Source organism: Biomphalaria glabrata, chromosome 2 (genome assembly GCF_947242115.1).
Source record: "Biomphalaria glabrata chromosome 2, xgBioGlab47.1, whole genome shotgun sequence".
Taxonomy (NCBI): domain Eukaryota; kingdom Metazoa; phylum Mollusca; class Gastropoda; family Planorbidae; genus Biomphalaria; species Biomphalaria glabrata.
In genome coordinates, this window is record NC_074712.1 from 58,312,994 (window position 1) to 58,340,538 (window position 27,545).

Sequence of the window (27,545 nt, forward strand, 5' to 3'; positions counted from 1 at the left end):
CTTGATTAATCACGTGTGGTCCCAGCGCTTCAGCAGACTAAGGTCAAGGTCAAGGTGAAGGTGAATCTTGAGCAAAAAAAAAAAAAAAAGGAATTGAACTCACGTTTAAGCATCTTGACAGCAACCACTGTATTCCCTTCTTGACCATTCAGCATGAAGGCCTGGGCTCTAACTACTTGACCAAATTCTCCTTCCCCGATCACGTGTTCTATCGTGAGGTAACATCTCGGGAATTCCCATTTGTCTTCAAACTGAAACCAACAGTTTACACAATTACAGTCATTACAGTCATTACAGTCATTACAGACCCAAAGTATGTCAAGGTTGTAGATGTGAACGATACAAAGAAACAATGGCAGAATCTGGTACATAGATACACAGACACACATACAGAAAACAGACAGACAGATCGTTAGACAGATAGATAGATAGATAGATAGATAGATAGATAGATAGATAGATAGATAGATGTATAGATGGATGGATGGATAGATGGATGGATGGATGGACGGACGGACGGACGGACAGACAGACAGACAGACAGACAGACAGACAGACAGACAGATAGATAGATAGATAGATAGATAGATAGATAGATAGATAGATGGATAGATAGATAGATAGACAGACAGACAGACAGACAGACAGACAGATAGATGGATAGATAGATAGATAGATAGATAGATAGATAGATAGATATATAGATAGATAGATAGATAGACAGACAGATAGATGGATAGATAGATAGATAGATAGATAGATAGATAGATAGATAGATAGATAGATAGATAGATAGACAGACAGATAGACAGATAGATGGATAGATAGATAGATAGATAGATAGATAGATAGATAGATAGATAGATAGATAGATAAATAGATAAATAGATGGATAGATAGATAGATAGATAGATAGATAGATAGATAGATAGATAGATAGATAGATAGATAAAAAAGATAGACAGATAGACATACATGGGTATCAGATAAGTTGTTTGCTCCGCCTATTATATTCCGTTTAGAGTATTTTCCAAAGAAATTCCAGTTTTTATAAAGGAGACGGCAAATTAATTTTCTGGACTCAACCTCATGTTTTGTTTACAAAGCTTCTATCAACTCACTCTCTGCCTGTCTGGTAAAAAGTTTATACAAGTTATTTCTGCAAACATCAATCTCGGATCAAGCTGAAATTTCGCACAATTATTTCTTTTACCTGACAACACAAGAATCAATTTAAAAAAAAGTAACTAATTAGTTAATTAATAAGTGGTAATTAATTTGTTTTGGTATCATCTAACAAAGGAAAGAAATTGCACTTGCCTAAGGTGGTAGTTTAAGCTGAATTAGTCCCTTTCGTATGTCGCCGCTTTAAACAAAGTTTGAAACCAACAATACATAACTATACAATCTTCTATTTTCATAACCACCTCTCTAGCAGAGTGGTTAGCATGTCGACTTGAGGGGACTTATGTTTGAATTCAGGTCGTTCTTCCCCCACCCTTTTTTTTTTAAATAAATGCTTGAAATGGCACTAAACTAAGAACAATTGGTAAAAATATTTCTAATTTCACACATTTATTGTTGTTGGTCTAGATCTATTACAAATTGAATGACGCGACTGATCCAAACTAATTGATACAATGACACTTTGTATCAGCTTTGTGTTAAAAAAAAGGTATTTATTACGTTTTTCTGTGTGTTTTCTTTTTATTTCCAAATCATTTAGTCCCTTGAAGACAGAGATAAAAATTATTTCACAAATGTCATGGCTAAACTCTAAAAGAAGTGAAAAAACAAAACAAAACACACACACACCCACGCACGCACGCGCACGCACGCACATATACACAAAACCTGTCTCTGAAAAAAAACAAACATTTTAAGACAAAAAAACAAACGCATATTCATGTGGAGACATTGACTTTCGGTGTGATCTGAGCAAACTTAAAAAAAAACTTGAAATGCAAGAAAACTAGGCGAATGGATTTAAGAAAACAATCATTTCCAAATATTTTTTTTTATTGACTTTTTTTTATTATATTATTTAAACGCCAATGCAAACTTTGTCTCTTGATTTGGAGAAGAAAATGAAATTTTTAACTTCAAGTTGGCAACTCAACTCGTATAAATTGCACTCGACGTTGCATGATTAATTTCTTGAACTGATCACGTGATTCCACACCCTCGCCTTTGACGTTTCTTGATTCTCTCCCCTTCTCTTTCTGTTTGCTTCATTTGAATGAAATGTCTGTTTACATTTTTAATTTCAAAAAACACAAGAGTTCGTTTACAGAAGACCTAGAGCAGCTGTTGAACCTTTTCTTTGATTCAATAATAATACAACGCGCTTGTCTTCGAGTCCGAAGGTAACGGAAAACAGTAGACACGCAAACTTTGAAAAATACTTTACAAAAAAAACAAAGCTTATTTATGGGAAAACACTTACATATCTATCAATACTGTAAGATATATTTCCCTTTTTATATAAACCAAAATTAACAATTACCACCAATTAATTAACTAATGGGATAATTATTTAATTGATTTAAGTGTTGTCATCGTCTATTAATAGCCTATTGGTGCAGCAAAGTTTCAAATTGATCCAAGAATCGGAAGCGGGAGAAATAAATTGTACAAATTTGTACCATACAGAGAGAGAGAGAGAGAGGGAGAGAGAGAGAGGGAGAGAGAGAGAGGGAGAGAGAGAGCGGGAGAGAGAGAGAGAGAGGGGGGAGAGAGAGGGAGAGAGAGGGGGGGGAGAGAGAGAGAGAGCGGGAGAGAGAGAGAGAGGGGGGAGAGAGAGGGAGAGAGAGAGGGAGAGAGAGAGAGGGAGAGAGAGAGAGAGAGGGAGAGAGAGAGTGAGAGAGAGAGAGAGAGAGGCATGTTTTGTAAATATGACTTTCAAAAATGCTTTTTTCCTCAGATCTGAACGTGACAGACGGACAGACTCCAGCGTTCCTCTTAAAGAGGAAAGGGAGAAAAGGAAGCTGAATGTCGCTAAAAGCATCAGAAAACCTAAGTATTATTTAGTACGATGTATTATCATTTACTCATTAAAGTTAGTTTGAGCTCACTATTAATCCTAGTGTGATGATTCTATTTGTATATAGTATTGTATCTAGCACTTGATAGAATCTTGGTGGTAGGATATGACGAACTCTAGATTTATTTATTGTGATTTCATTGGTCTATTAGTGAAAGTAGAGTTACTCCTTTATGACATTTTTATTGTTGTCCGAGGTCTGAGTTTTTAGACAAATAGTAGAAGTACTGTAGAGAGAAGTTTTCATAGTATGTTGTACGTTGAATAGCTCAGCATGTGATGGCGTTATTTACAGTTTACTCTGATTGCTTTTATTATATATATATATATATATATATATATATATATATATATATAATAAGGCGTGTCTTGGAGTCCGAAGATCAGTGAGGAATGCAGTATATATATATATATATATATATATATGAAATATCCATTTCTTTTCTGAATTGATCCCTGGCAAACATATGTACCGGAAGCTCAAAATTGGAACCAGTGAAATCTGCCCATGTGGAGTATCACCAGAGAATGCAGACCACGTCCTCCAAAACTGCTCTCTCTACCAAGAGGCCCTTATAAGACACTGGCCCCAAATCACCCCAATAGAAAGGAAACTATATGGAGAGCTCCCTGATTTGGAAACCACTGCGCAGTTCATCTCATGTATTGGTCAAGCAATCTGAACACTCCAACATAACAATGAGAACGAAGAAGAAGAAGAAGAAGAAGAAGAAGAAGAAGAAGAAGAAGATCCTTGGCAATTCTTTGAATTGTTGAACGACATACGTTTATGTGTCTATGTCAAAGTCACGTGTCAGGAGCTCAAAAACACACAGTTTACGTTTTCTGTTGTTCCTTTAACGAAAAAAAAAAGACACCGTTTCACCATCTAGAATAACACTAGAAATTCAATTAGAAACTTAGCTACTCGTCATCTAAGTTTAAACTTAACTATTTCTAAGGTTTTTTTTTTTTTTTTCTACACCAGAGCTGACTTCAATATTCAAGGTTACAGGGAGATCATCGACCTAGCTCCACTCACCACATCCTGCCCGAGTGCTATCTTCGCCGCACACTGACCGGAAGCCGGAGACCAGTAGGACCTGTTGGCATGCTGGCGAAGATCACGTGCGTCGTCCACGATGTAGTCGGAAGGCACAGCTGTCATGGAAACCAGGCTGTTGACATGCTTCAAGGTCACCGGCTGGCGCTTGCGCGTCCGGTTCCAAATCATGGTTCCCAGGCCAATGGTCAATGCGGCGACCAGCAGGATAGTGATCGACACAGCCAGTCCGGTCTTACAAGGAGTGGTGCATATGACGTCATCGTCTTCAACTTTACCTGAAAGAAAAAAAAAATGTAAATAGTGTTTTATTTTCTCAGTATTGTAGCACGTATGCAAACAAGTACCTAATCTCTTCAATAGCTATCAGAACAACGCGTATATGATGTTGCTCGGTCGCTGGTTTGTAGCTCCAAATAGCTCTAAGCACACGGCTGCACACCTCTAGGTCCGGGCTAGACTAGCTATGAATTTGACAATCAGATATTTTCATATAGAATAATACGTTGAACGAAATCACTAAATTTAGAAAGCCTTCAGGATAGAAGACTTAAAAGTTAAGTAGCAATTATACATGAAACACTGAACCATAATCTTCAAATACAAAAACAAAACCTAATAAGATATTCAGAAAGACACAAAGATAAAGGCACATTTCTCGTTCCATATGCTAGGACAAATTTGTACAAATGCTCCTTCTTCCCTAGTGCTATTAGAGCATGGAATGTTCTGCCTGGGCCAGCCAGGAAAACCAATGACAGAATTTAAGTCAGATAATCCACAAAAGAGCTAAGCCACACATTAGTTGGGGATAAGTAAAGGCGGTTGGTCGTTGTGCTGGTCACATGACACCCTTGTAAACCATGGGCCACAGAAACAGATGACCTTTACATCATCGGTTCCATAGATCGCAAGATCTGAAAAGGGGGAACTTTAACTCATAGAAATAGATTGAATTGGGGCAACTAGCCCTACTTGAGAGAAGCACTGCTCAGACAGATTTTTGTGGCAATCTACGGATGAAGTGAACTCGTGCGAATGTTTTGTGTCTGAATGTAATACCGCTGAGACTCACGTTATAGTGTGAGTAGTTATTTGTTATTACACCGGAATGTTGGCTCGCTCATTTCTTTTCTTATGGCTCTTTCTAGTCCAGACATGTCGTGACATTTACACTTTTACCTTGACCTTTCAGTTGTGCTACAAAGAAGGTGTAATTGTGTAAAGAGGTTTATGGGGGAAGGAATAGCTGTGCACAAATATCGGCCTTGACATTAAGCAATACTTCGTCCCACATAATGCAATTCGTTCTCACTATTTGTTAAGTTTGATAGTGCATTGAAAACTGATCACAACCGCGCCAGGGTTTGTTAAAAAGTATAGTTATTAGTTACTTGTCAGTAGACTGCTAGACTATATTACATCTCAATGTGTCGCAAGGGATGGAACTACAAAACACTGAATTTGATGATCTAAACCTAAGGCACTCAACGAAAGGAGGTAATAATAGATAATGTATTTATTTACAGTTATAAAATACACAGTTAAACATGGACTTCAGCAATCAAGTCACAGGTAGTCTTGTCTTAAGCTCTACAAGTCCTTTTCTTCCTAAACATTAGTACAGACCACCGACACACTTCCCAGTGTCGCTTCAGGTCCTCAATACAGTTCACTGGTAGCACGAAGGACGGCTCTTAGTCCCAGACAGCTCAGACTCTCATAACCTGCAGATCTCTTCAGTAGAATCTAAAACAGTCCTTCTTCTACAATCAGTCTGTAGTCTATCCCACGTGTTTTACAGTGTACTGGTGCCTACCATCAGTGTCTGCGCGGGAGCAGGGTTATAGCAATACTATAGTGATACTAGCCTGTAACTACAAAGAACTGTTAATAGATTCATCAGGGTATGTCCTAATGCGAATACTAAAGAACCCTAAGAAATATCCGCCATATCTGGCTTGCTGAAGCTAAAGAAATCAGTTGGAGAAAGTTCAAGTCTGTGCATAAATGTTGAGCATAAAACAGACGCGTTTAAAGGGACACTACTCGAAAGGTAAAGCTGAGCCATGGGATTCTGAACAAGTTAAACTACGATGACTTAATAAAAGAGATAAAATAACGAATAAAATCTTATCTTATCTTATATAATACAGACGTTACTTCAAAAAAGATTATTACGTCCTACGCGTCATGCATCAGTCAAGCATACAAACCAATGACTTAAATTCTGCCAAGTCACTGGTTTTCCTGGCTAGCTCAGGCAACCCGTTCCATGCTCTAATAGCACTAGGGAAGAAGGAGCATTTGTACAAATTTGTACTAGCATATGAAACGAGGAATGTGCCTCTATCTTTGTGTCTTTCTGAGTATTTTATTAAATTTTTGTTTTTGTATTTGAAGATTATGGTTCAGTGTTTATGTATAATTGCTACTTCACTTTTAAGTCTTCCACCCTGAAGGCTTTCTAAATTTAGTGATTTTACTAAAGGTATTACTCTAGTCAAATGTGAATATTCGTTTGTTATGAATCTCACTGCTCAATTTTGTGTCTGTTCCAGTTTCTTAATGTTTTCTTGAGTTGAGGGGGTGGGGGGGTCCCAAACAGAGAATGCATATTAGAAAGAAAAAAAACACAAGGCAAAAACAGTTCTTAGTGCATTGTATGAAGCCATTCAGTAAACTCTAGGTATTCAAACTACTAGGCTACATTACCATAGGTCTAGTTACTTATCATACTTCTCTGGGAATGCGACGTTTCACAATAGCCATAAAGCTTTTAACACTAAACCATAATTTACAAGTAGAAAAACAAAACCTAATAACATTTTCAGAAAGACAAAAAAACAAAACAACAACAACATAGAGGCGCATTTCTTTTTCCATATGCTAGGACAAACTCGTACAAGTGCTCATTCTTCCCTAATGCCAATAGAGAATGGAATAGGTTACCGGAATCTGCCAGGAAAACCAACGACTTAGCAGAGTTATAGTCACTGATTAACACGCATGACTAGATTTTGTGTGGAGTTTCATGCGCATCATTATATAGACATTTAATCATCTTTGACATTTATGCCAGGAAATGCAAAAGAAAAAAAAAACATAGTTCTTGGTTTCTTGGTGGAACTTAAGAGCAACAATAATTTTTTAAATAGCTTTAACTCTTTCTCTGCGTAATTATTTACCACATTCTGGTGGAATCAACGTTGGTATCGTCAGTTAGGAGAGAAAGAGTTAAATAAACGAACATCTGTTCCTAAAGGAAGTTGCTTAAAACAGTAATCTTTTTGTTATTTCTGAGTTTTTTCTTAAACCATAAGATATGTAGGACTCATTTTGATTAATAGATAATATGTAATTACAGTAAACACGCTAAATTAATGTCAACCCAGCCATAGATAATATGTGATTACAGTAAACACGCTAAATTAATGTCAACGCAGCCATAAGTAATATGTGATTACAGTAAACACGCTAAATTAATGTCAAACCCAGCCATAAGTAATATGTGATTACAGTAAACACGCTAAATTAATGTCAATCCAGCCATAGGTAATGTGTGATTACAGTAAACACGCTAAACTAATGTCAACCCAGCCATAGGTAATATGTGATTACTGTAAACACGCTAAATTAATGTCAACCCAGCCATAACTAATATGTGATTACAGTAAACACGCTAAATTAATGTCAACCCAGCCATAGGTAATATCTGATTACAGTAAACACGCTAAATTAATGTCAACCCAGCCATAGGTAATATCTGATTACATTAAACACGCCTAATTAATATCAACCCAGCCATAGGTAATATCTGACTACAGTAAACACGCCTAATTAATATCAACCCAGCCATAGGTAATATCTGATTACAGTAAACACTCTAAATTAATGTCAACCCAGCCATAGGTAATATCTGACTACAGTAAACACGCCTAATTAATATCAACCCAGCCATAGGTAATATCTGATTACAGTAAACACGCTAAATTAATGTCAACCCAGCCATAGGTAATATCTGATTACAGTAAACACGCTAAATTAATGTCAACCCAGCCATAGGTAATATCTGATTACAGTAAACACGCCTAATTAATATCAACCCAGCCATAGGTAATATCTGATTACAGTAAACACGCCTAATTAATATCAACCCAGCCATAGGTAATATCTGACTACAGTAAACACGCCTAATTAATATCAACCCAGCCATAGGTAATATCTGATTACAGTAAACACGCTAAATTAATGTCAACCCAGCCATAGGTAATATCTGATTACAGTAAACACGCTAAATTAATGTCAACCCAGCCATAGGTAATATCTGATTACAGTAAACACGCCTAATTAATATCAACCCAGCCATAGGTAATATCTGATTACAGTAAACACGCCTAATTAATATCAACCCAGCCATAGGTAATATCTGACTACAGTAAACACGCCTAATTAATATCAACCCAGCCATAGGTAATATCTGATTACAGTAAACACGCTAAATTAATGTCAACCCAGCCATAGGTAATATCTGATTACAGTAAACACGCTAAATTAATGTCAACCCAGCCATAGGTAATATCTGATTACAGTAAACACGCTAAATTAATGTCAACCCAGCCATATGTAATATCTGATTACAGTAAACACGCCTAATTAATATCAACCCAGCCATAGGTAATATCTGATTACAGTAAACACGCCTAATTAATATCAACCCAGCCATAGGTAATATAAAATGTTCTTGAACTTCGTCGGGTTCCTGACCCTAAAACAAGGGCAGTCACCACAACCACGCAGACGTCAAGTTAATTCGATCACTATTTAATCCAGCTCACTACTTTAGTTGCCGCCAAATCCCAGGGGGAGGCAACCGAGTTTCTAGAAGAATCAGATTCGATACACAAACCACTGATCTCAGCCAGACGACGGAGGGGGATGACAGAAAGGTTGGGGAGACTGGATAATAGCAGAGAGAGAGAGAGAGAGGGAGCAGTTTTGATTTACGAACTTTCTACTTTACGTTTTGAGACTTAAATTTAAAAATAAATTAGGAGTTAAAAGTTAACGAACAAAAGACCCTAGAAAAACCCAAAATAATTGTGAGGAGGCGGGGGAAAAACTGTGCCAGTATACGAAGCTTATCACTTGTTTACAAAGCTTATATCAACTCACTCTGTCTGTCTGGTAAAAAAAGGTTGAACGTTTTTTTCTCCCATTTCTCATTCTCGGATCAAGTTAAAACCTTGCTCAATTATTTATTGATCCTAACAAGACATGAATCAATTAAAAGATTAGTTAATTAATTGTTGATTAATTATTATTTGTTTGGTTTCAAAATAAGAGAAATAAATGCTACTTATTGGGAGATGTGGATATCATATATATATATATATATATATATATATATAAATCTAGTTAGCAAGCTAAAAATCTATGGCCATTTTACAAGGTCTTCGGGGCTCGCAAAGACCTTCCTTCAGGAAACATTACCAGAAAAAAGTAGAAGAGGCATTCAGAGAAAGCGATTGGAAAACAACATAAAAGAATTGACGGGCCTGACAAGAGGTTCTAACAAGGCAAAAGACAGAGAGTAATGGAAAAAGACGGTCGACAACTCTTGCATGAAGCCCCAACGAGTCGAGCAGACTATGGGATATGGTAAAGGTAAATACATATATATATATATATATGGGTTTAGTCCCCTTATTACGCTGTGGCACGTTCTTTTGCCACTCCCCATTCTCGAATAAAGTTGAAATTTTACATGATTATTAATCGTCGATAACAAATACACGAATCAGTACGAAAATCAACCAATTAGTTAACCCTTAAAACGCGTGTGGTACTTTAGCCTCTAATCATCAGAATTGTTATTCCATTTTGTATACACTCATTGTATAACAGCTCAGCACTTTAAGGGTTAATTATTTAGCACTGGTTAATTTTCTTTTTTTTTTTTGACTGATAAAACGGTATATTTTGATCGCACATATCTACTGTTTATTTAAAAACATAAAAACAACAACAACAACAACAACAACAACACCTCTACCATTATTAAAATCGACGTTCCACTGTCTCATAATATAAGAAAAACCGAATTGGAAAAACAAAGAAAATATGGGAACCTAGGCTTGGAGATTAAGCGTTTATGGAAGTTATCTAAAATAACAATATAGGCATACCCCGTTGTTAAATCAACGCAGGGGATAGTGGCAACTGACATCACAGATACCTTTAAGGTCCTTAACATTCCTAAGAAGATTCCATTTGTTGTCAGAAGAGGGTGGTACTGCTGCAGACCTGCCACATCACCAGAAAATTCCTCAGTGGAAACTGATAAAGGGACTACAATAAATGTTGTTTCTCTTTAACAAAACTCGACCCTGGCAGCGCCAGAGAACGAATACTCGTTTGCTTCTAAAATAATAATAATAATCTTCATTATTCATAAGGAAATAATTTTTACAGCTTGTCATCAAATGTACTTACAGTATATGAAAACTTGAAACAAAAACTTACTGTGAGATTTGATAGCATGAGACAATAAGGAACATGCAGATGGCTTACAAAGATTTCAATTATCAGAACATAAATAGGAATGGTTTCGTATCTTTTTTTTACTTTATTATTTTCAGTTTTCTTTTCAAGGCAAAAAAATTTCTCACTACTTTAACTGTCCCAACCAAACGAATCTATTTTTAGCTAGATTTTTTTCCTAGGGCACATACAAAGATCATTAAAAAAAAATGAAAACTTTGGTGGTCCAGTGCCGCCACAGGATCCCCAGAACTAGCCTCGTATAAACAGTGGAGTCAAACAAGGATGTGTCCTGGCCCATACCCTTTTTAGAATACTTTTTTCAATGCTAATCCATCACGATTGGACAAATTCGCCGAGGGCATCCATCTTCATCCAAGATTTGATCGCAAACTTCTAAATATTGCCAGACTGAGGGCCAAAACTAAAATCAGAACCACCCTCGTAAGAGATATGCTATTCGCAGACGACGCAGTGGTAGTGACACACTAGGAGATTCAGTCATTAATGTCCCGCTTCTCCCAGGCTTGTAAAGAGTATGACCTAACCATTAGCACAAAGAAAACAAAAATTATGGGACCACCTGATACAGCAACACCCTCCATCCTCATTGACGATAACAGGCTGGATGCAGTAAATGAATTCTGCTATCTTGGATCTACAATTCAAGATGAACTGTCTCTAGAAGAGGAGATAAACAAAAACGCATAGGGAAGGCTGCATCGACCTTCGCTAGACTCAGACCAAGAGTTTGGGAAAACCAGAAGCTAATTACAGCGACCAAAATGAAGGTCTATAAGGCAAGCGTTCTTAGTACGCTACTGTACGGCAGTGACTCTTGGACTATTTACGCAAAGCAAGAGAGAAACCTAAACTCATTCCACTTGCGCTGCTCCAAAGGATCTTAAAAATCACATAGCAAAAGAAAGTGTACAATACTGAGATCCTCGCGCGAACAGGTATTCCCAGCTGTGACAGGTGGGGAGATGTGACGTGTGTTTGGCGCGTTTTATGTCTAGGGGATGATTATTTTTAAAGCTATCACACACCAACCTATCAGCATATGAATCGGGAGCAGACACGCAACGAGACAAGCAATGAAAGATAGATACAAAAGTTAAAAATAAAGAATATTTATTTACATAAATATACATATAAGAATAAAAAGGGGGAGGGTTTGCATCTATCTCTAAATAATACTAGGTCTAATCATCACTCTTGCACCTAATAAGAGAGTATGTCACTTTGTCCTCTGACTTAGCTGGTATTCCTGTTGATGTCGCAGCTGGCTGTGTCCTGGCTTGAGGTTCTGCAGCTGGAGGTGGCGCTCTAGCGGATAGAGGGACGCCGGTGATATAGTTCTTGTGGAGTCTCAATCCCCAAAATCTAATATCTGTAGTGGGCACAGTAGGGCGGGTGGCCGGCTACCGTGGGCACAAGGTTACTGCGGGCAGAGCGGATCTACCGTGGGCAGCGTAGTTGACAGGATATGTCCAGTGAGTTGCAGAGGGTTGGCGTAGCTATGACGTCCCAAACAGATCTGAATCTATAGGGACGTCGCACCTAATAGCTTGACAGGTGGGCTGTCGAATAGGCGGGCAATGCCGATAGCGCCAAGTGGTAGAGTTGAGTAGATCTCAGTAGGCAAGTGCAGTGCTGAATAGCACTAAGCACATTAATAGGTAAATAGGCAGGTAAATAGATCGTTGATCCAATAAATAAATAGGCAGGTAAATAGGCAGACACCTGAGGGAGGCACCAGGTATTCCTCTAGGAGGGAGAATAAATGATATAGTCCAGACTCGATAGCTCAGCTCGAATGAGAAAGAGAGGGTCTGACTTGATTTGATTTACCTTATATATGCCTGGAAAATGTGGGCGGAAACCGGAAATGTCCTAGGCTTAGAATTATCTTACACGTGGGTGAAGTCCGACAAGTGATGGGATTCGCACATTGGGAGGTCAATGGGCGTGTTTGTCCTCGTGGTCTCCTAGATCAAAGAGAGACATAGGAGAAAAAGGGGGGGGGGAGGAGTGACTTGCATTCCACACAAGGTGGTGTTCACTGCGGCTGTCAGACATCCTGCCGATAAGATCAAAGAGTCTGTGCGTATCTTTGCCCCGGTCAAGGGAAGATAAGTCGAAAGACGTGGCCTAGCTATCTCCAATGTGGTCAACTAAGTCTAGCCTGGAGCGGAAAAGGTGTGGCGGGTGAATAATTTAGGGGTTGGATGGGGAAATAATTAAAATAAAATAAATAAATAATGAAAAATAATAATTAATGCTGTGATAATTTAGAGTGACTCTGACAGCGAGTTTTTGACTTGTCACACCAGCCTCTTTTCAGTGTTCAGACAACCCCACCTGCGCTGGCTCGGACATATTTGCCTATTGGAGGACAATTCCATCCCGAAAATCAATCTCTACGGGCAACTCGCGTCTGGCTCAAGAAAAACTGGTCGCCCCCACCTCCGTTAATTGGATGTAATAAAATAGGATTTAAAAACAGTGAACATTGATACTGACCATTGGGAAGACATAGCCCCTAGACCGCACTACTTGCAGAGAGACAGTGACCAAGAAAGCTATGGACAGTAAAAAAAAACAAGGGCCTCAGCTCTTGAAGAAAAGCGTGGCATACGAAAAATGTCCGGCTCTTATACAACCAAAGCGAAAGCCACCTTGACCTGCAATATATTTGGACGGGAGTGTCTCTGCAAAAATAGGGTTCCACTGCAATATGTAAAAATGTTAGAGACGAACCATACTCGTTTTACGACTGAAGGAGGCCAATGATGATACAAAGATCATTTTAAAACATGAAAACTTTGGTTGTCCAGTTCCGCCACAGGATCCCCAGAGCTAGCCTCGCCTTCACACACGCAGATTTTGAGATCACCATAATAATAAGGCTGGTCTTCGAGTCCGAAGATTAATGAGGAATGCAGTATTTCCCGTGGCTACGTAGCCCCAGCTGTGACCTACATACTTTGCCACATCCAAGGTCACCATGCAGTGTGCATCGACATTGTTACTATAAACTATTATTTCTGAGGGGACTACTGTAGTCCAGAATGTCCACTTGTTTGGACCAATTAATATTTGTTCTTTATCATCTAGAAATGTACAGTTGGTGTCTCTTCTATACGCTTTGTGGGGTCCCGTGTCAGTATCGTCATTCTGAAATGCTATTTCACAAGATTTATAAAAGTTACCTTCTGCCATCCATTCTTCTTTTAAATTTGATTTTCTCAAAAGTAAAAGTTAATTAATTTTTGTCTATTAGATATTGTCACATGAGACGGAAGACTTTTTCAAGATAGTTCCACACTTAAATCATTTTTCTAGCAAACAAATTCTCACTTCGTCCTCACCGCCCACACACGCACACACATACGCTCCTTCTTTAACCATCCCAACTTATGCTGGAGGTTAAAAAAAAAAAGCTCTACTTTCAGTGTAGTGCTCTGAAAAAGAAAAAAAGCGAAAGTGACCACTTCCGGCCAATTACTTGACGGATCACTTGAATGTCAGACAGGTCAGCTTAGGGACTATCCCGATACATCGCTCAACAGAGTAACTCCCTCGCCTTTTGTTGGCTGGAGTGTGGATTGTGAGGGCTGGACTGAGTGGGGATCATCTAGCAAAAAGTAGACTCCTGTTTCCCCATTGAATGGATCTCTGTTTTAAACCCAGCTCAACCTAGTGTGTAATAGCGTAATGAGGTTTTGGAAGAAACGTTTTTCTTTAAGCACTTCGTGCAAGTTTCAACAGTTTCTCCCCACCCCCTTTCCCCCCCCCCTTTGCCCCCGTTTTTTTTACTGGTAAAATTTATTTGGACACGATACTACGATCTCTTCGGTAAAAGTCATCGATTCTCAACCTTGGCTATGAGTAACGCTGATTAAGAGAGTCTTCGATTCTCAACCTGGGCTATGAGTAACGCTGATTAAGAAAGTCTTCGATTCTCAACCTGGGCTATGAGTAACGCTGATTAAGAAAGTCTTCGATTCTCAACCTGGGCTATGAGTAACGCTGATTAAGAAAGTCTTCGATTCTCAACCTGGGCTATGAGTAACGCTGATTATGAACGTCCAGGATTCTCAACCTGGGCTATGAGTAACCCCGAATCATGGAATGTATATCTGTGTGTGTGTCCAAGGTGATGATGAAGAAAGGGAGAATTAATGTTAATCTTAATTAATGTTAGACTTGAAAACTGATGCAAGATAAGCGTCTCTGTCATAATGTATGGTAAGAACGAGAGAAAACTCAAAGAAGCCACAGTGTAAAGACGTGTGTTTTTGTAGTGAGTTAGATTTCGTTGAAAAACACCATTTCATATTATTACTAAAGTCTATTAGATTTATTTCCTTTCATCTCAAGTTAAATGTGTCTATATTTGTGGGAAGCGTGGTCGAGAGGCTAAGTGCGCTTGAACTTGGCTACCTAGAAGGGGGCTCGAGGTTCGACACCCGACTCGGACAGAGAGCTAGAGCTGAGCGCCTAAAGGCAGCACGGAAAACCAACTCCTAGATACCCCCCCCCCACTGGTCCACAAATGAGATTGGACCAAAAGCGCTCTGAGCATGCTATAAGCATGAAGTTATATCAAGTTCTATAATTTAAAATATTATATCCCTACATTGGTTTAGTTTTACTAGCAATCTGATGCTACAGTTTAATGACCCATGGGCGTAGCCAGGATATTATGTGGGGGTATGGGGGGGGGGTTGGGGAGATTTTTTCCATCCCCTCCCCCAAGCCTTATAACGAAGACATTTGATTGGACCAATAAAATTATCTTATCTTATAAAAATTCAATAACTTTTGTTAGAGAGTTGGTGTATTTGTACTAATTGATTCAGTCAGCAAAAGAGCTCACAGCTCAGCAGCAATAAAGCTGGCTAGAAGAAGAAGAAGAAGAAGTACTAATTGATTTGATTGATTTGTTTTTATTCAGTGTAAATGTTTAGAAAACAATCTTCTAGGTCTTAACCCTAAGTTTCACTGGAGCTCCAGATTTAGCGCGTAATATTTTTAAAAAATCGTTTCTGACCTACTTAAATAGTTTGCTAAACAATGTGCAGTCAAGCGTGACACTTTAATTGACCGTCTTTAAGAAACAACGACCAGCCCAAATCAAACCAGACGTGTTTCAATTTGATGGATCCCTGGCAATGCTTATCAGACATCGTTGCCGTCTGTTGGAAATGGTCGCTAGAGGAGACAAATAGGTCAATCGGGAAGCAAAAAAAAAAAAAACAAACTAAATAAACTAATTTGGGGTGCCTAAGGATCGGGTCCATTGCACTGGCGGGGATGGAAGAAAGCCCTTCCAAACATGTCACTATGCACACACCGTTTCTCAAGGGGCCGTTTCCATGGTGGACACCTGCACGGGTGATAGAGAAGTTTACCTGGTATGCTGAGCCTTCGGCCTCTCTTCTAACCCAAGCGTCTTGGGAAGTGTGGTCGAGAGGCCAAGTGCGCTTGAACTTGGCTTGGCTTGGCTACCTAGAAGGGGGCTCGAGGTTCGACACCCGACTAGGGCAGAGTTGTGTTTACTGAGCGCCCAAAGGCAGCACGGAAAACCAACTCCTAGATACCCCCTCCCCCCACCGGTCCACAAATGAGATTGGACCAAAAGCGCTCTGAGCATGCTATAAGCATGAAAGTAGCGCTATATAAAAGCTATAATAATACGAGCCATTGGTAGTAGGAATGTAAAAATTGACATATGATTGGATCTTTCCCAGACAGAAGTGTGTTCATACAGGCAGATGGAGGCCCAGCCTTGCCACCAATTGGAGTTCATCTCAGATGGAGGCAAGCTTTCATGGAAGTCCATAAGTCTTAGACTCTAAGGTCAAGCTTCCATTGGCCTAGAAGTCCAAGAGTCTTAGACTCGACTCTCATGACAATTTCAAAACAAAAGAAAAATAAATTGAGTTAGAGAAAAAAAAGAAACACTGACCAGTTTGTCCAGCCAGAGAGACACAAGGTTCACTGTCGTACAAGCAAAGTTTCTGCTCAGTCTCCGCGTCCAGGGGTTGACTTCTGTTTCTTCTTGGCGCCCCTGTTGAAAGTAAGTACACAACAAAGATCAGTAACTCAGGCTCAAAAAGATAATTAAGATTAACGCTATAAGATCAGTATAATTTTAGTCATGGCCATGAACATTGCTGTTTACATGGAACAGATACAGGCCTACTTTAAAAACAAACAAACTGTTCCTTTCAATTAGATTTTGCTAAACTTTAACGAGATCACGGCTGCTGAAACCACAGTTTTAAGATTTAATTATTTTATTGGCTGGGATTTTATAATTCGGTATTTTAAGTTGCCTCTGAGTCAGCATAACTCTTTGTCAAGGCCGTTGATCTTTTCCGCTGACAACGTGAGACGCTTGTTAATCTTTGTAAACACATGCATCTTCTACTAGGCGCTGAGACCCACACAAGCATCTTCTACTGGGCGCTGAGACCCACACAAGCATCTTCTACTGGGCGCTGAGACCCACACAAGCATCTCTCACAGGGCGCTGAGACCCACACAAGCATCTCTCACAGAGCGCTGAGACCCATACAAGCATCTCTCACAGGGCGCTGAGAACTACACAAGCATCTCTCACAGGGCGCTGAGACCTACACAAGCATCTCTCACGGGGCGCTGAGACCTACACAAGCATCTCTCACGGGGCGCTGAGACCTACACAAGCATCTCTCACGGGGCGCTAAGAATTAAAAGTATCTGTACTTAAGGCCCAGAAAAAAAGATTTGAACTACGACGTATTGGACAAACTATAGCGTGAACGATGTGCTCTACAAAATACTTACAAAAAGAAACAAAACTTATCCAAGGGGAAGCACTTAGAATTAACGACTATATCTATCGCTATTGTAGAATTTATTGCCTTTTTCGATATCAAACAAAATAATTTTTTACCACTAATTAATTTACTAATGGGTTAATTTATTTTTTATTGATTCATGTTTTATTAAGTACAATAAATAATAGTGGAAAGTTTCAACCTGATCAAAGAAAGGGTTTGGGAGAAACAACGTGTACAATTATCTAAGGGGACAAAACCCCACATATTTAGTCTTTATAACTTAATACTGACGGATTAATTTCCTTTTTTGTATCAAATAAAACAATTAATTACCACTAATTAATTGACTGATTGGTAATTTTTTAAAATTAATTCATGTTTTGTTAGTTACAATAAATAATTGTGTCAAGTTTCAACTTGACCCGAGAATGGGTGTAGGAGAAATAATGTCTAAAAAAATTGTACCGAACAGACAGAGTTGTTACAGGCTTTATAACAGGACTTATGGCTAATAGTACTCTGTCACTGGACGGCGGGGTGCCTCTACTCACCAGGGTCACAGTCCTGCGGACAAATGAGGTCATTCAGCATCTCCAGCTCACTGCAAAATCCATCTGGGCACGTTCGTACGCTCGGCGTGCATTGACTGTAGTTGGCCGAGTTGTCGCCCGTGTACCATTCACATTTGCCGGATACGGCACCATAGCCACAGGAAGTGACGCATGCTGATTCATTTTTGTATTCCGAGCAGCTTCCATCTTGAAAATCCAAAGTAGAAAAAAGAGTATTGAATGTTTTAATCAGAATCATTGAATGTATTCACTCAACTATTAGGATATATAAATTGGAATCTCTATGGTAACTTTAAAAGCACAAGCTCAGGATATATATAAACATATATATAAACATTTATATATATAGGCCTATATAGCTCAGGATACTGTCAATATAAATAAACTTGAAATACGAAGTCAAATCTGAAATTTGGTTTTAAAATGATACGCATTCCTCCAGGATAATAAGCATATAACTATTATTATTACCATGGGCGTAGCCGGGGGGGGGGGGGGTCCGCAAGTGGGGGGGGGGGATCGGAATTAAGTGACTGATTTTTTGCCTTGATTTTGTTTATTTTAGGTGAGATTTTAATACTAAACCATTACTTGCCCCACCACAGCCAAGGGGGTTTGAGTTTAAGCCCCCCTACCAGGGGGGTTTGCAGTTAAATCCCCCTCTTCTATAAAACAAAAAAAAATGTAAACGACAATTCTCAAATTCCAAGAGCACAGCTGAGGAAGAATTTTGGTTTTAAAACCCCCTTCAAAATTTACGATGAAACCCCTTCTTCAATATAAAAAAGCAACTTACACACTCAAAATTCTATGAGCGTAACCAAAGGGGCTTTGAGTTTAAACCCCCCTAAGCGGGGTTTGAAGCTAAAAATACCTCTTCAATATAAAAAAAAGCAATCTACGCACTTAAAAAGATTTGAGCGTAGCCAAAGGGGTTTTGAGTCTACCCCCCTCCCCGAAAATAAATCTTGGCTACGTGTATACTATGACTATACATTATTTTTAAAGAATGTAACATTCTTAATCCTAACAATATAAAAAGAATGAAAGTTACCACAGTTGACCTCGTGACCTCCATTAGTTGTCAACCTGACCGTAAGATCAAACTCTTTGATAGTGACATTTCGGACAGTTTTGATCATCTTGACCATCAACGACGGAGCTGATGTTCTAGATTATAGCAAGAAATGACATATTATATCTACTGTACTGCTAGGACTCTGTGTTAACAAAAACATTGTGTGACAGAACTAGAGAACTAACTAGCAAGAAATGACATATTATATCTACTGTATTTGATAGGACTCTGTGTTAACAAAAACATTGTGACTAGAGAACTAACTAGCAAGAAATTACATATTATATCTACTGTACTGCTAGGAGTCTGTGTTAACAAAAACATTGTGTGACAGAACTAAAGAACCAACTATTATAACATGATGTTCATTGATTTACTTTTAATCAATTTATTCGGCACTTAAAGATGTATTGTTTTTAAAGCTTAATAAAATGTTCGTCATAACAAAAAGCCAATATTTAGATTCTATATTGTAGCTGATGGTGCCTGCCTTGGGATGTAGATCCAGATAGGTAATTGGAAATCATTACAAAGCTTATATCAACTCAGTCTGTCTGTCTGTCTGTCTAGTAACAAGTTTGAACATGTTTTTTTTCTCCCGTTTCCCTCTCGGATCGAGTTAAAACTTTGTACAATTCTTCATTGAACCTGACAAGACATGAATCATTCAAAAAAGTTAACCAATTATTTAATTCATTATTGATGATTGACTATTTTGTTTGATATCGAAAAAAAAAAGGGGAATATATGCTACTTTCTGATGTGGCTATATATATCAATTTAATCCCCTTATTACGATTTAACACGTTTTTTCTCCCACTTCCAATTCTGGGATCAAGTTGAAATTTTGTATAATTATTCATAGTCAATGACAATACAAGAATCAATTCAAAAATTAACTATTTTGTTAATCAATTATTACTAATTAAATAATTTTGTTTTACATAGCAGAATGGGAACAATTCCCTGCCATTTTCAGATAAATGGTAGTAATTAGCAGACAGACAGACAGAGTGAGTTGATAAAAACTTTGTGAAAAATAAAATCCTTTACAGCTTTCAATCTCAGAATAGATATATATATATATAAACACAAAGTGAAATTCTAAGATTCCAAATGAGTTACCAGCATTTCATTGAACGCAACTTCAAATCTTCTGCACCAGCCATTCAATATTTAAACGTCTTTCAGTCTACTCCCGCTCTTCGTCAGCTGTTATATACACTCCTATTACGTCCATCCTTTTATAAATTACATCAGCCAGTTCGCACACACACACTATTTAACTATACTATAATGAAACAATCCTGCATATCAAATCATTCCCTGTCTTTGGCCGCATGTACTTTAAAGTGGCTCTCGGTCCGATCTTGGTTCTCACCCTTCGAATCTTGGTAAATTAAGTCACGAGAATTGAAGTTATTGGTTAATATGCATGACTAAATGCATGACGCGTAGGACGTAATCATTTTCTTTTTTGAAGTAACGTCTGTATTATATAAGATAAGAAGACGAGATCCAGGCTCCAACTTTTTAAAATGACAATAGGAATTGAACATCTGTGTGAATTAGTCTTATTACAAAGCTTATACCAACTCATTCTCTGTCTGTCTCTCTCTCTGTCTGTCTCTGTATCTGTCTCTCTCGGCCTCTGTCTCTGCCTCTCTCTATCTCTGTCTCTATCTCTGTCTCTGTCTCTTCTTCTCATTCTCTTTTCTTCTCTTTCTCTATCACGACCTCAAAAGATGAATACCACAATACCTCCCGAGTATACCCGCCTCCTTAACATACACATGTCCAGCGGATGTCATGTCCAGCACACCGGACAAGGGGTGCACAGTGTGCATAAAATATGCTGTGTCGTCTGCAGTCTCCTCTGATTCATTCTTCAGTGACGTCACCTGAAAGTCAGAGTAGAAATTTTTTTTTTTTTCGAGAATTGTTTCCTGAAATAAATATCTTGCACTTCTCTTCTAAACAAAGAAACACATTATGTTATTAAAAGATTAAAGAGATATTGTAAATTTATATTTGAGGCGCGGTTGCTGAGTGGTTAAGCGCTTGGCTTACGAACCTGAGCTACTTGGTTCGAATCTTGGTGAAAACTGGGATTTTGATTTATATTAAAGGGAAACTTTGCTTTTTTTTTCTTTTCTAAGCTTATATTAGCTATATCGAATCTTATTAACTGATAATTGTTATATCGAATGGTATAGAATGATACTTGGTTCATAGAATGCCATGGAAACGCTTCAACTAATGAAATATAAATGTAGTTTGAATAGAGATCATATTGTTGTAACTCCGCTCCCGCGCCACACTGATGGTGCGCACCAGAGCACCATTAAACACAAGTAGTGGAGAAGATATGTTGATTCTACAGGAGGAAGGACTGTTGTAGATCCAGATCCAGCTGGAGTGATCTGCAAGTTATGGGAGTCTGAGCTGTCTTGACTCAAGAGAACGTCCTTTGTGCTATCTATGAACTGTGTTGAGGACCTGGGGCGGCACTGGGAAGTGTGTCGGTGGTATGTAATGGTATTTAGGTAGAAAAGGACTGGTGCCACTTGAGATAGGACACTCTAAGACTTGATAGCTGATCCCCTTTTGTACTGTAAATAAATACCTCGGCTATTATTACCTCCTGCCTTTCGTTGGGTGCCTATCTTAGATTTATAACAATATTTTAGCCTTAGTTAAAGACTTGGAGTTGATAATATTTTGTTGACATAGAGAAAACACAAAACAGTTCTTCGAGTCTTTGGAAATAAAGTCTTGGACACCTCCACGAAAACTTTGGATAGTCCTGCAACTACCATCCAGCGACGTAAAACTTATGGCGTGAAGGGTTTTTAATGCGCCCAGGGCCAAGACGGGTCATTGAAAGGTCATCATTTATTACGTTAATATCAAAACCCTTTTACTGGACTTTGTCAAGCTCAATTTTCTAGTTTATTAGAGAGTTAGGGCCTGAGTTGGGGCCTGAGTTGGGGCCTGCTGTCATACTTTTGAATCAGGGCTCATGAACAGATTGATACTAAACACTTTCGATATGCAGCTCAAACTATTGTTACATGGACTAACGACTATCGGGAACTGGTTCTTCTCATTATATTTCATTATAAATAGTTGATTAAACAAGACAATCTTTACATTCAGTTTGGCGGCTCAAGAACTAACGAAATTTCCTTGGAATAGCAATGCAAGATGTTTAGTAAAACGATGTAGAGCAATACAAGATGTGTAGAAATGCAGGATGTGTAGCAATGCAAGATGTGTAGATGTGTAGAAATGCAAGATGTGTAGCAATGCAAGATGTGTAGCAATGCAAGATGTGTAGCAATACAAGATGTGTAGCAATGCAAGATGTGTAGCAATGCAAGATGTGTAGCAATACAAGATGTGTAGCAATACAAGATGTGTAGCAATACAAGATGTGTAGCAATGCAAGACGTGTAGATGTGTAGAAATGCAGAATGTGTAGCAATACAAGATGTGTAGCAATGCAAGATGTGTAGCAATGCAAAATCTGTAGCAATGCAAGATGTGTAGCAATGCAAGACGTGTAGATGTGTAGAAATGCAGGATGTGTAGCAATGCAAGACGTGTAGATGTGTAGAAATGCAGAATGTGTAGCAATACAAGATGTGTAGCAATGCAAGATGTGTAGCAATGCAAAATCTGTAGCAATGCAAGATGTGTAGCAATGCAAGACGTGTAGATGTGTAGAAATGCAGGATGTGTAGCAATACAAGACGTGTAGATGTGTAGAAATGCAGGATGTGTAGCAATACAAGATGTGTAGATGTGTAGAAATGCAGGATGTGTAGCAATACAAGATGTGTAGCAATACAAGATGTGTAGCAATACAAGATGTGTAGCAATGCAAGATGTGTAGCAATGCAAGATGTGTAGCAATGCAAGACGTGTTGATGTGTAGAAATGCAAGATGTGTAGCAGTACAAGATGTGTAGATGTGTAGAAATGCAGTATGTGTAGCAATACAAGATGTGTAGATGTGTAGAAATGCAGGATGTGTAGCAATGCAAGATGTGTAGCAATGCAAGATGTGTAGCAATACAAGATGTGTAGCAATACAAGATGTGTAGCAATACAAGATACAAGATGTGTAGCAATGTGATAGAACAGGAAACAAAAAAGAGAACTTTTGTAAAAATCAAGAAAAGAACACAAAATACGAGGACGATTAGTTTACCCTTCATGCTGACGGCATTATGTCTCTGTACTTCCGTTTTACAGTAAGTGTTTTTTTTTTTTTGGGGGGGGGGATATGCAGTTGGGAAATTTTGAAAGAAAAAAAAGGAAGTAAAGGGAGGGTAGGACTAGAAGAAAGGAAGAAAAATGTTTATTAACAATTAAGATTCTCTTTTAGGAAGATCCGAAGGAAAAAGTTTCTGTTGACTTGAGAGTTGGTGTTGTGAATCTGTGAATCTGTGAATGTTGGTATTGTGAATCTGTGAATGTTGGTATTGTGAATCTGTGAATGTTGGTATTGTGAATCGTATTGTGAATCTGTGAATGTTGGTATTGTGACTCTGTGAATGTTGGTATTGTGAAACTGTGAATGTTGGTATTGTGACTCTGTGAATGTTGGTATTGTGAAACTGTGAATGTTGGTATTGTGAAACTGTGAATGTTGGTATTGTGACTCTGTGAATGTTGGTATTGTGAAACTGTGAATGTTGGTATTGTGAAACTGTGAATGTTGGTATTGTGACTCTGTGAATGTTGGTATTGTGAAACTGTGAATCTTGGTATTGTGAAACTGTGAATGTTGGTATTGTGACTCTGTGAATGTTGGTATTGTGAAACTGTGAATCTTGGTATTGTGAAACTGTGAATGTTGGTATTGTGACTCAGTGAATGTTGGTATTGTGAAACTGTGAATGTTGGTATTGTGAAACTGTGAATGTTGGTATTGTGAAACTGTGAATGTTGGTATTGTGAAACTGTGAATGTTGGTATTGTGAAACTGTGAATGTTGGTATTGTGAAACTGTGAATGTTGGTATTGTGACTCTGTGAATGTTGGTATTGTGAAACTGTGAATGTTGGTATTGTGAAACTGTGAATGTTGGTATTGTGACTCTGTGAATGTTGGTATTGTGAAACTGTGAATGTTGGTATTGTGAAACTGTGAATGTTGGTATTGTGACTCTGTGAATGTTGGTATTGTGAAACTGTGAATGTTGGTATTGTGAAACTGTGAATGTTGGTATTGTGACTCTGTGAATGTTGGTATTGTGAAACTGTGAATGTTGGTATTGTGAAACTGTGAATGTTGGTATTGTGAATATAGAGACATAGTAATCGCATTCATTTTTTCGCTTCAGACAATAACAACAATTTCCTAGACCTTTTTGGACATTTACACATTTTTCTAATTTTTTAAATAAATATTTTTTTTTTTGAGGATCTTTTGTGAACCTGTGCATTTTGGTTTTCTGAAGTTTTTTGTGCACCAGTGCAAAGTTTATCTAAAAATTGTGTTGATAAGACCATGATAATACCATGTTTTTCTTCTGGAATGTGTGTGTACCCGTGCAAGGTTCTTTTGTTCCCTGAACACAGAAATGCACAAAGCAGAAAGACATTATTTCAGTAATCCGTTTTGCGAACGCTAATGAGTGATATTATACGGAAAAAATTATGTGGGTTTCAACCCGTACATTTCCATGAGAAAAGCGAATTCAGATATTTACGAACAGAGGAAGCCCTAAATGTCCTTCAGAACTATGACAATCTCAAGAAAGACTTTTGTGATTTCCAATTCCGTAAGCTGTAGATTTAATCATTCTATGTCTTCTCTCCAGCGCGGGATTCCGAGATTTTCTTGTATGTTTCAAAGTGTGAAATTATAAAAACATTGTTGTCACTTCATCGTTTGAGTTAAAACCTCAAAGTTGGGTTTAATTTTTTTTTTTATTTTTATATCCTATACTCTTAAGCGAGCAATTCTTGTATGTATGTATGTATGTATATATATTTATATATATATAAATTTTATTTCGAAAACGGCTCTAACGATTTTCTTTAAAAGTTCACGGTATGTGCATAATAGTGAGAAAAAAATTCTCAACTCATTGGCCACATCGGGAAAACTCGAGGTCGACCGTAATATCGGTTTGAAAATGCCTCATTATCGAAAAATTAATTTTGGCTAGAATGTTTTATGAATGAAAATTTTCCGTGACGTGAACGGGAAAAACGCTGCCTACGTCACTAGGCTTACCGCAGTACACTAAAATATTTCTTTGCAAACAAGAACGAGTTCTCAAGGATCAATAGACCTAATTAAACATTTGCACACCATCTTACTGTAGATTGATTTATTATAGAACTATGAAAGAAAAGTAATGAAATTAAATGTGCCAATGTACGACTAGTTATTGTGTTTTGAAGGCTTTATAAATTGAAAACACTTGAATTGCCTAGAGAGGTGTAGATACCTTGTACTTTGTTGTTTATTTTGCTGGTGACCTTCAGCTGTTCTATTTCAGTTAAAGCAAGTTGGCGCCTGTCTTTTAAGCGTTTCGGTATTACGTGGTCCACTTTTTTAGCTCACCAAAAAAAGACTGCCTTTGGCATGCGTTCGTCTGAGATTCGTCTTCCATACAGGATACTGCTCTGTCCAGCGTAACTGACGGACTTAAAGAATTACCTCTATTCAAAGGCCCCGGATACACATTTGAGACCAAAGAAAATCTGCTGCCGAGAACAGAGGCAGACGCGAAAAGAAAATCTTAATCGACCTCTGTTTGACAATGGTTATGCTTGCCCTGGATGTGGCAAAATTTGTAGGTCACAGCTGGGGCTGCGTAGCCACGGGAAATACTGCAATCCTCATTAATCTTCGGAATCGAAGACAAGCCTTATTATTTTATTTATTTTTGCTGGTGAATTATTACCATGTGTTCGTGCTTTGTGTCTACTGTCCCGTACCAAAACAAAGGAAATGGTCATAACAAAGCTTCTCTACGCCTTACTTGCTCACACTGAACATGATATCTAGCCAGCGGCCAACGAGTTTGAGTACGCTGCAGCCTCTTTTTATTTAACTATAAACCTCGGAAAAAAGCTTGGGGTTAGGGCTTGGAGATGGAAGGCCCAGGTGAGATCTGAATGGAGGGATGTGTAAAAGCAGGCCAGAGCCCTCCATGGGCTGTAGCACCACTGGGATGGATGGATGGCAAAAGCCGGTATGAACTTCTTATAGTCCAACAGTCAGGCTGGGCAGGCACGTATCCCGTATGGGTAACGAGCATATTGTTTGGCGTAACAGAGGTGCCCCACGGAAACGTTTCTTTAGAAAACTAATGCAATGATTTAAGTCTATTAAGAAATAAATTGCCATTTTACTTTGTCACAAAGTGCCTGTTTTACCCTATAACGTAGAGATTTGCGTCACTTGATGTTTCGTACTAAAGACATAATGAATATACTATTTCCATAATTAAATGTCTGAACGTAACCATCTAAGAAGTTACACTGCAAAGACTTTCTTCTAAGCCAGTACTAGTAGACCTACAATAGTTATACACAAAAGATGTATTGTTAAACTATAACACGGACATGAGCTGTGGTTTGTCTAGACTGTAGGAGGACTTAAGAGACTTTATATTTAATCGCCATGTACAATTACATTTAGAACTAACAGAACACTAAAGCAACTCTTCAGATTAGTAGTCTTTATCTGATCGTTCATTTTCGTAATTACAAAAATATTCCCAAAATGACTTAGGAAATTATTTAACCGAGCGAGGCTCGGCCACCTGATATTAATACATAATTATGGACCCATAAACTGTAAGAAGATAAACCATTTCCTAATAATTTATAGATGTAAATTTTGTTCAAATTGTTTTATACGTTTAAAATCTAAATCTAGATCTACATATGGCCTCTATTCAGTCCAATTTAGAATGTTGTCAAGTGTATTATGAAGATATGTCAAAACTACACGCTATAAAAGTGAATCATTTTTTTATTTACTTTTAACTAAAACGAAGTTCGTATTAAAATTATTTTTAAAAACAACATTTGAATCAGTATTCTATTCCATGAGTTAGTTAATAAATGGAAAATCTATTTTATAATGATCCATTGATACTTTTTTTCCCTGTGACCTTAGATGTAATTTTTTTTTGTACCAATGCGCGAATCTATGAATGAAGCTTGATTTATTAATGAAGAAGTCTGTTTTTCATTTAAAAGTGGTGATTTTTTTTAGAAAAATCTACTTGCATTAATTTAATTTTAAAAAATTAGATGGTTCACTTTCAGAAAAGAAAAAAAGTACCCGTTGCATCAGAACTTTGAATGATCTAAAATATCATTATGTCCGATTTTCATTTTCCCTTTTGGTTTCTGAGATCTAAACGGGACGAACA

At 38.0% G+C, this 27,545-nt stretch overlaps 1 protein-coding gene across 2 annotated transcripts in view; it reads right to left on the reverse strand.

Moving 5' to 3' along the window:
- The window catches only part of LOC106065621 (proto-oncogene tyrosine-protein kinase receptor Ret-like), a 206,543-nt gene that overhangs the window by 24,576 nt on the left and 154,422 nt on the right, over positions 1-27,545 (reverse strand). For both annotated transcript variants that reach the window (XM_056021661.1, XM_056021663.1), the window contains exons 9-14: positions 20,897-21,036; positions 19,112-19,227; positions 18,037-18,243; positions 16,627-16,728; positions 4,086-4,384; positions 104-251 (exon numbers count right to left, since the gene is read on the reverse strand). In XM_056021661.1, coding sequence (XP_055877636.1) covers positions 104-251; positions 4,086-4,384; positions 16,627-16,728; positions 18,037-18,243; positions 19,112-19,227; positions 20,897-21,036 — 1,012 coding nt within the window. The remainder of the gene's footprint in view (positions 1-103; positions 252-4,085; positions 4,385-16,626; positions 16,729-18,036; positions 18,244-19,111; positions 19,228-20,896; positions 21,037-27,545) is intronic.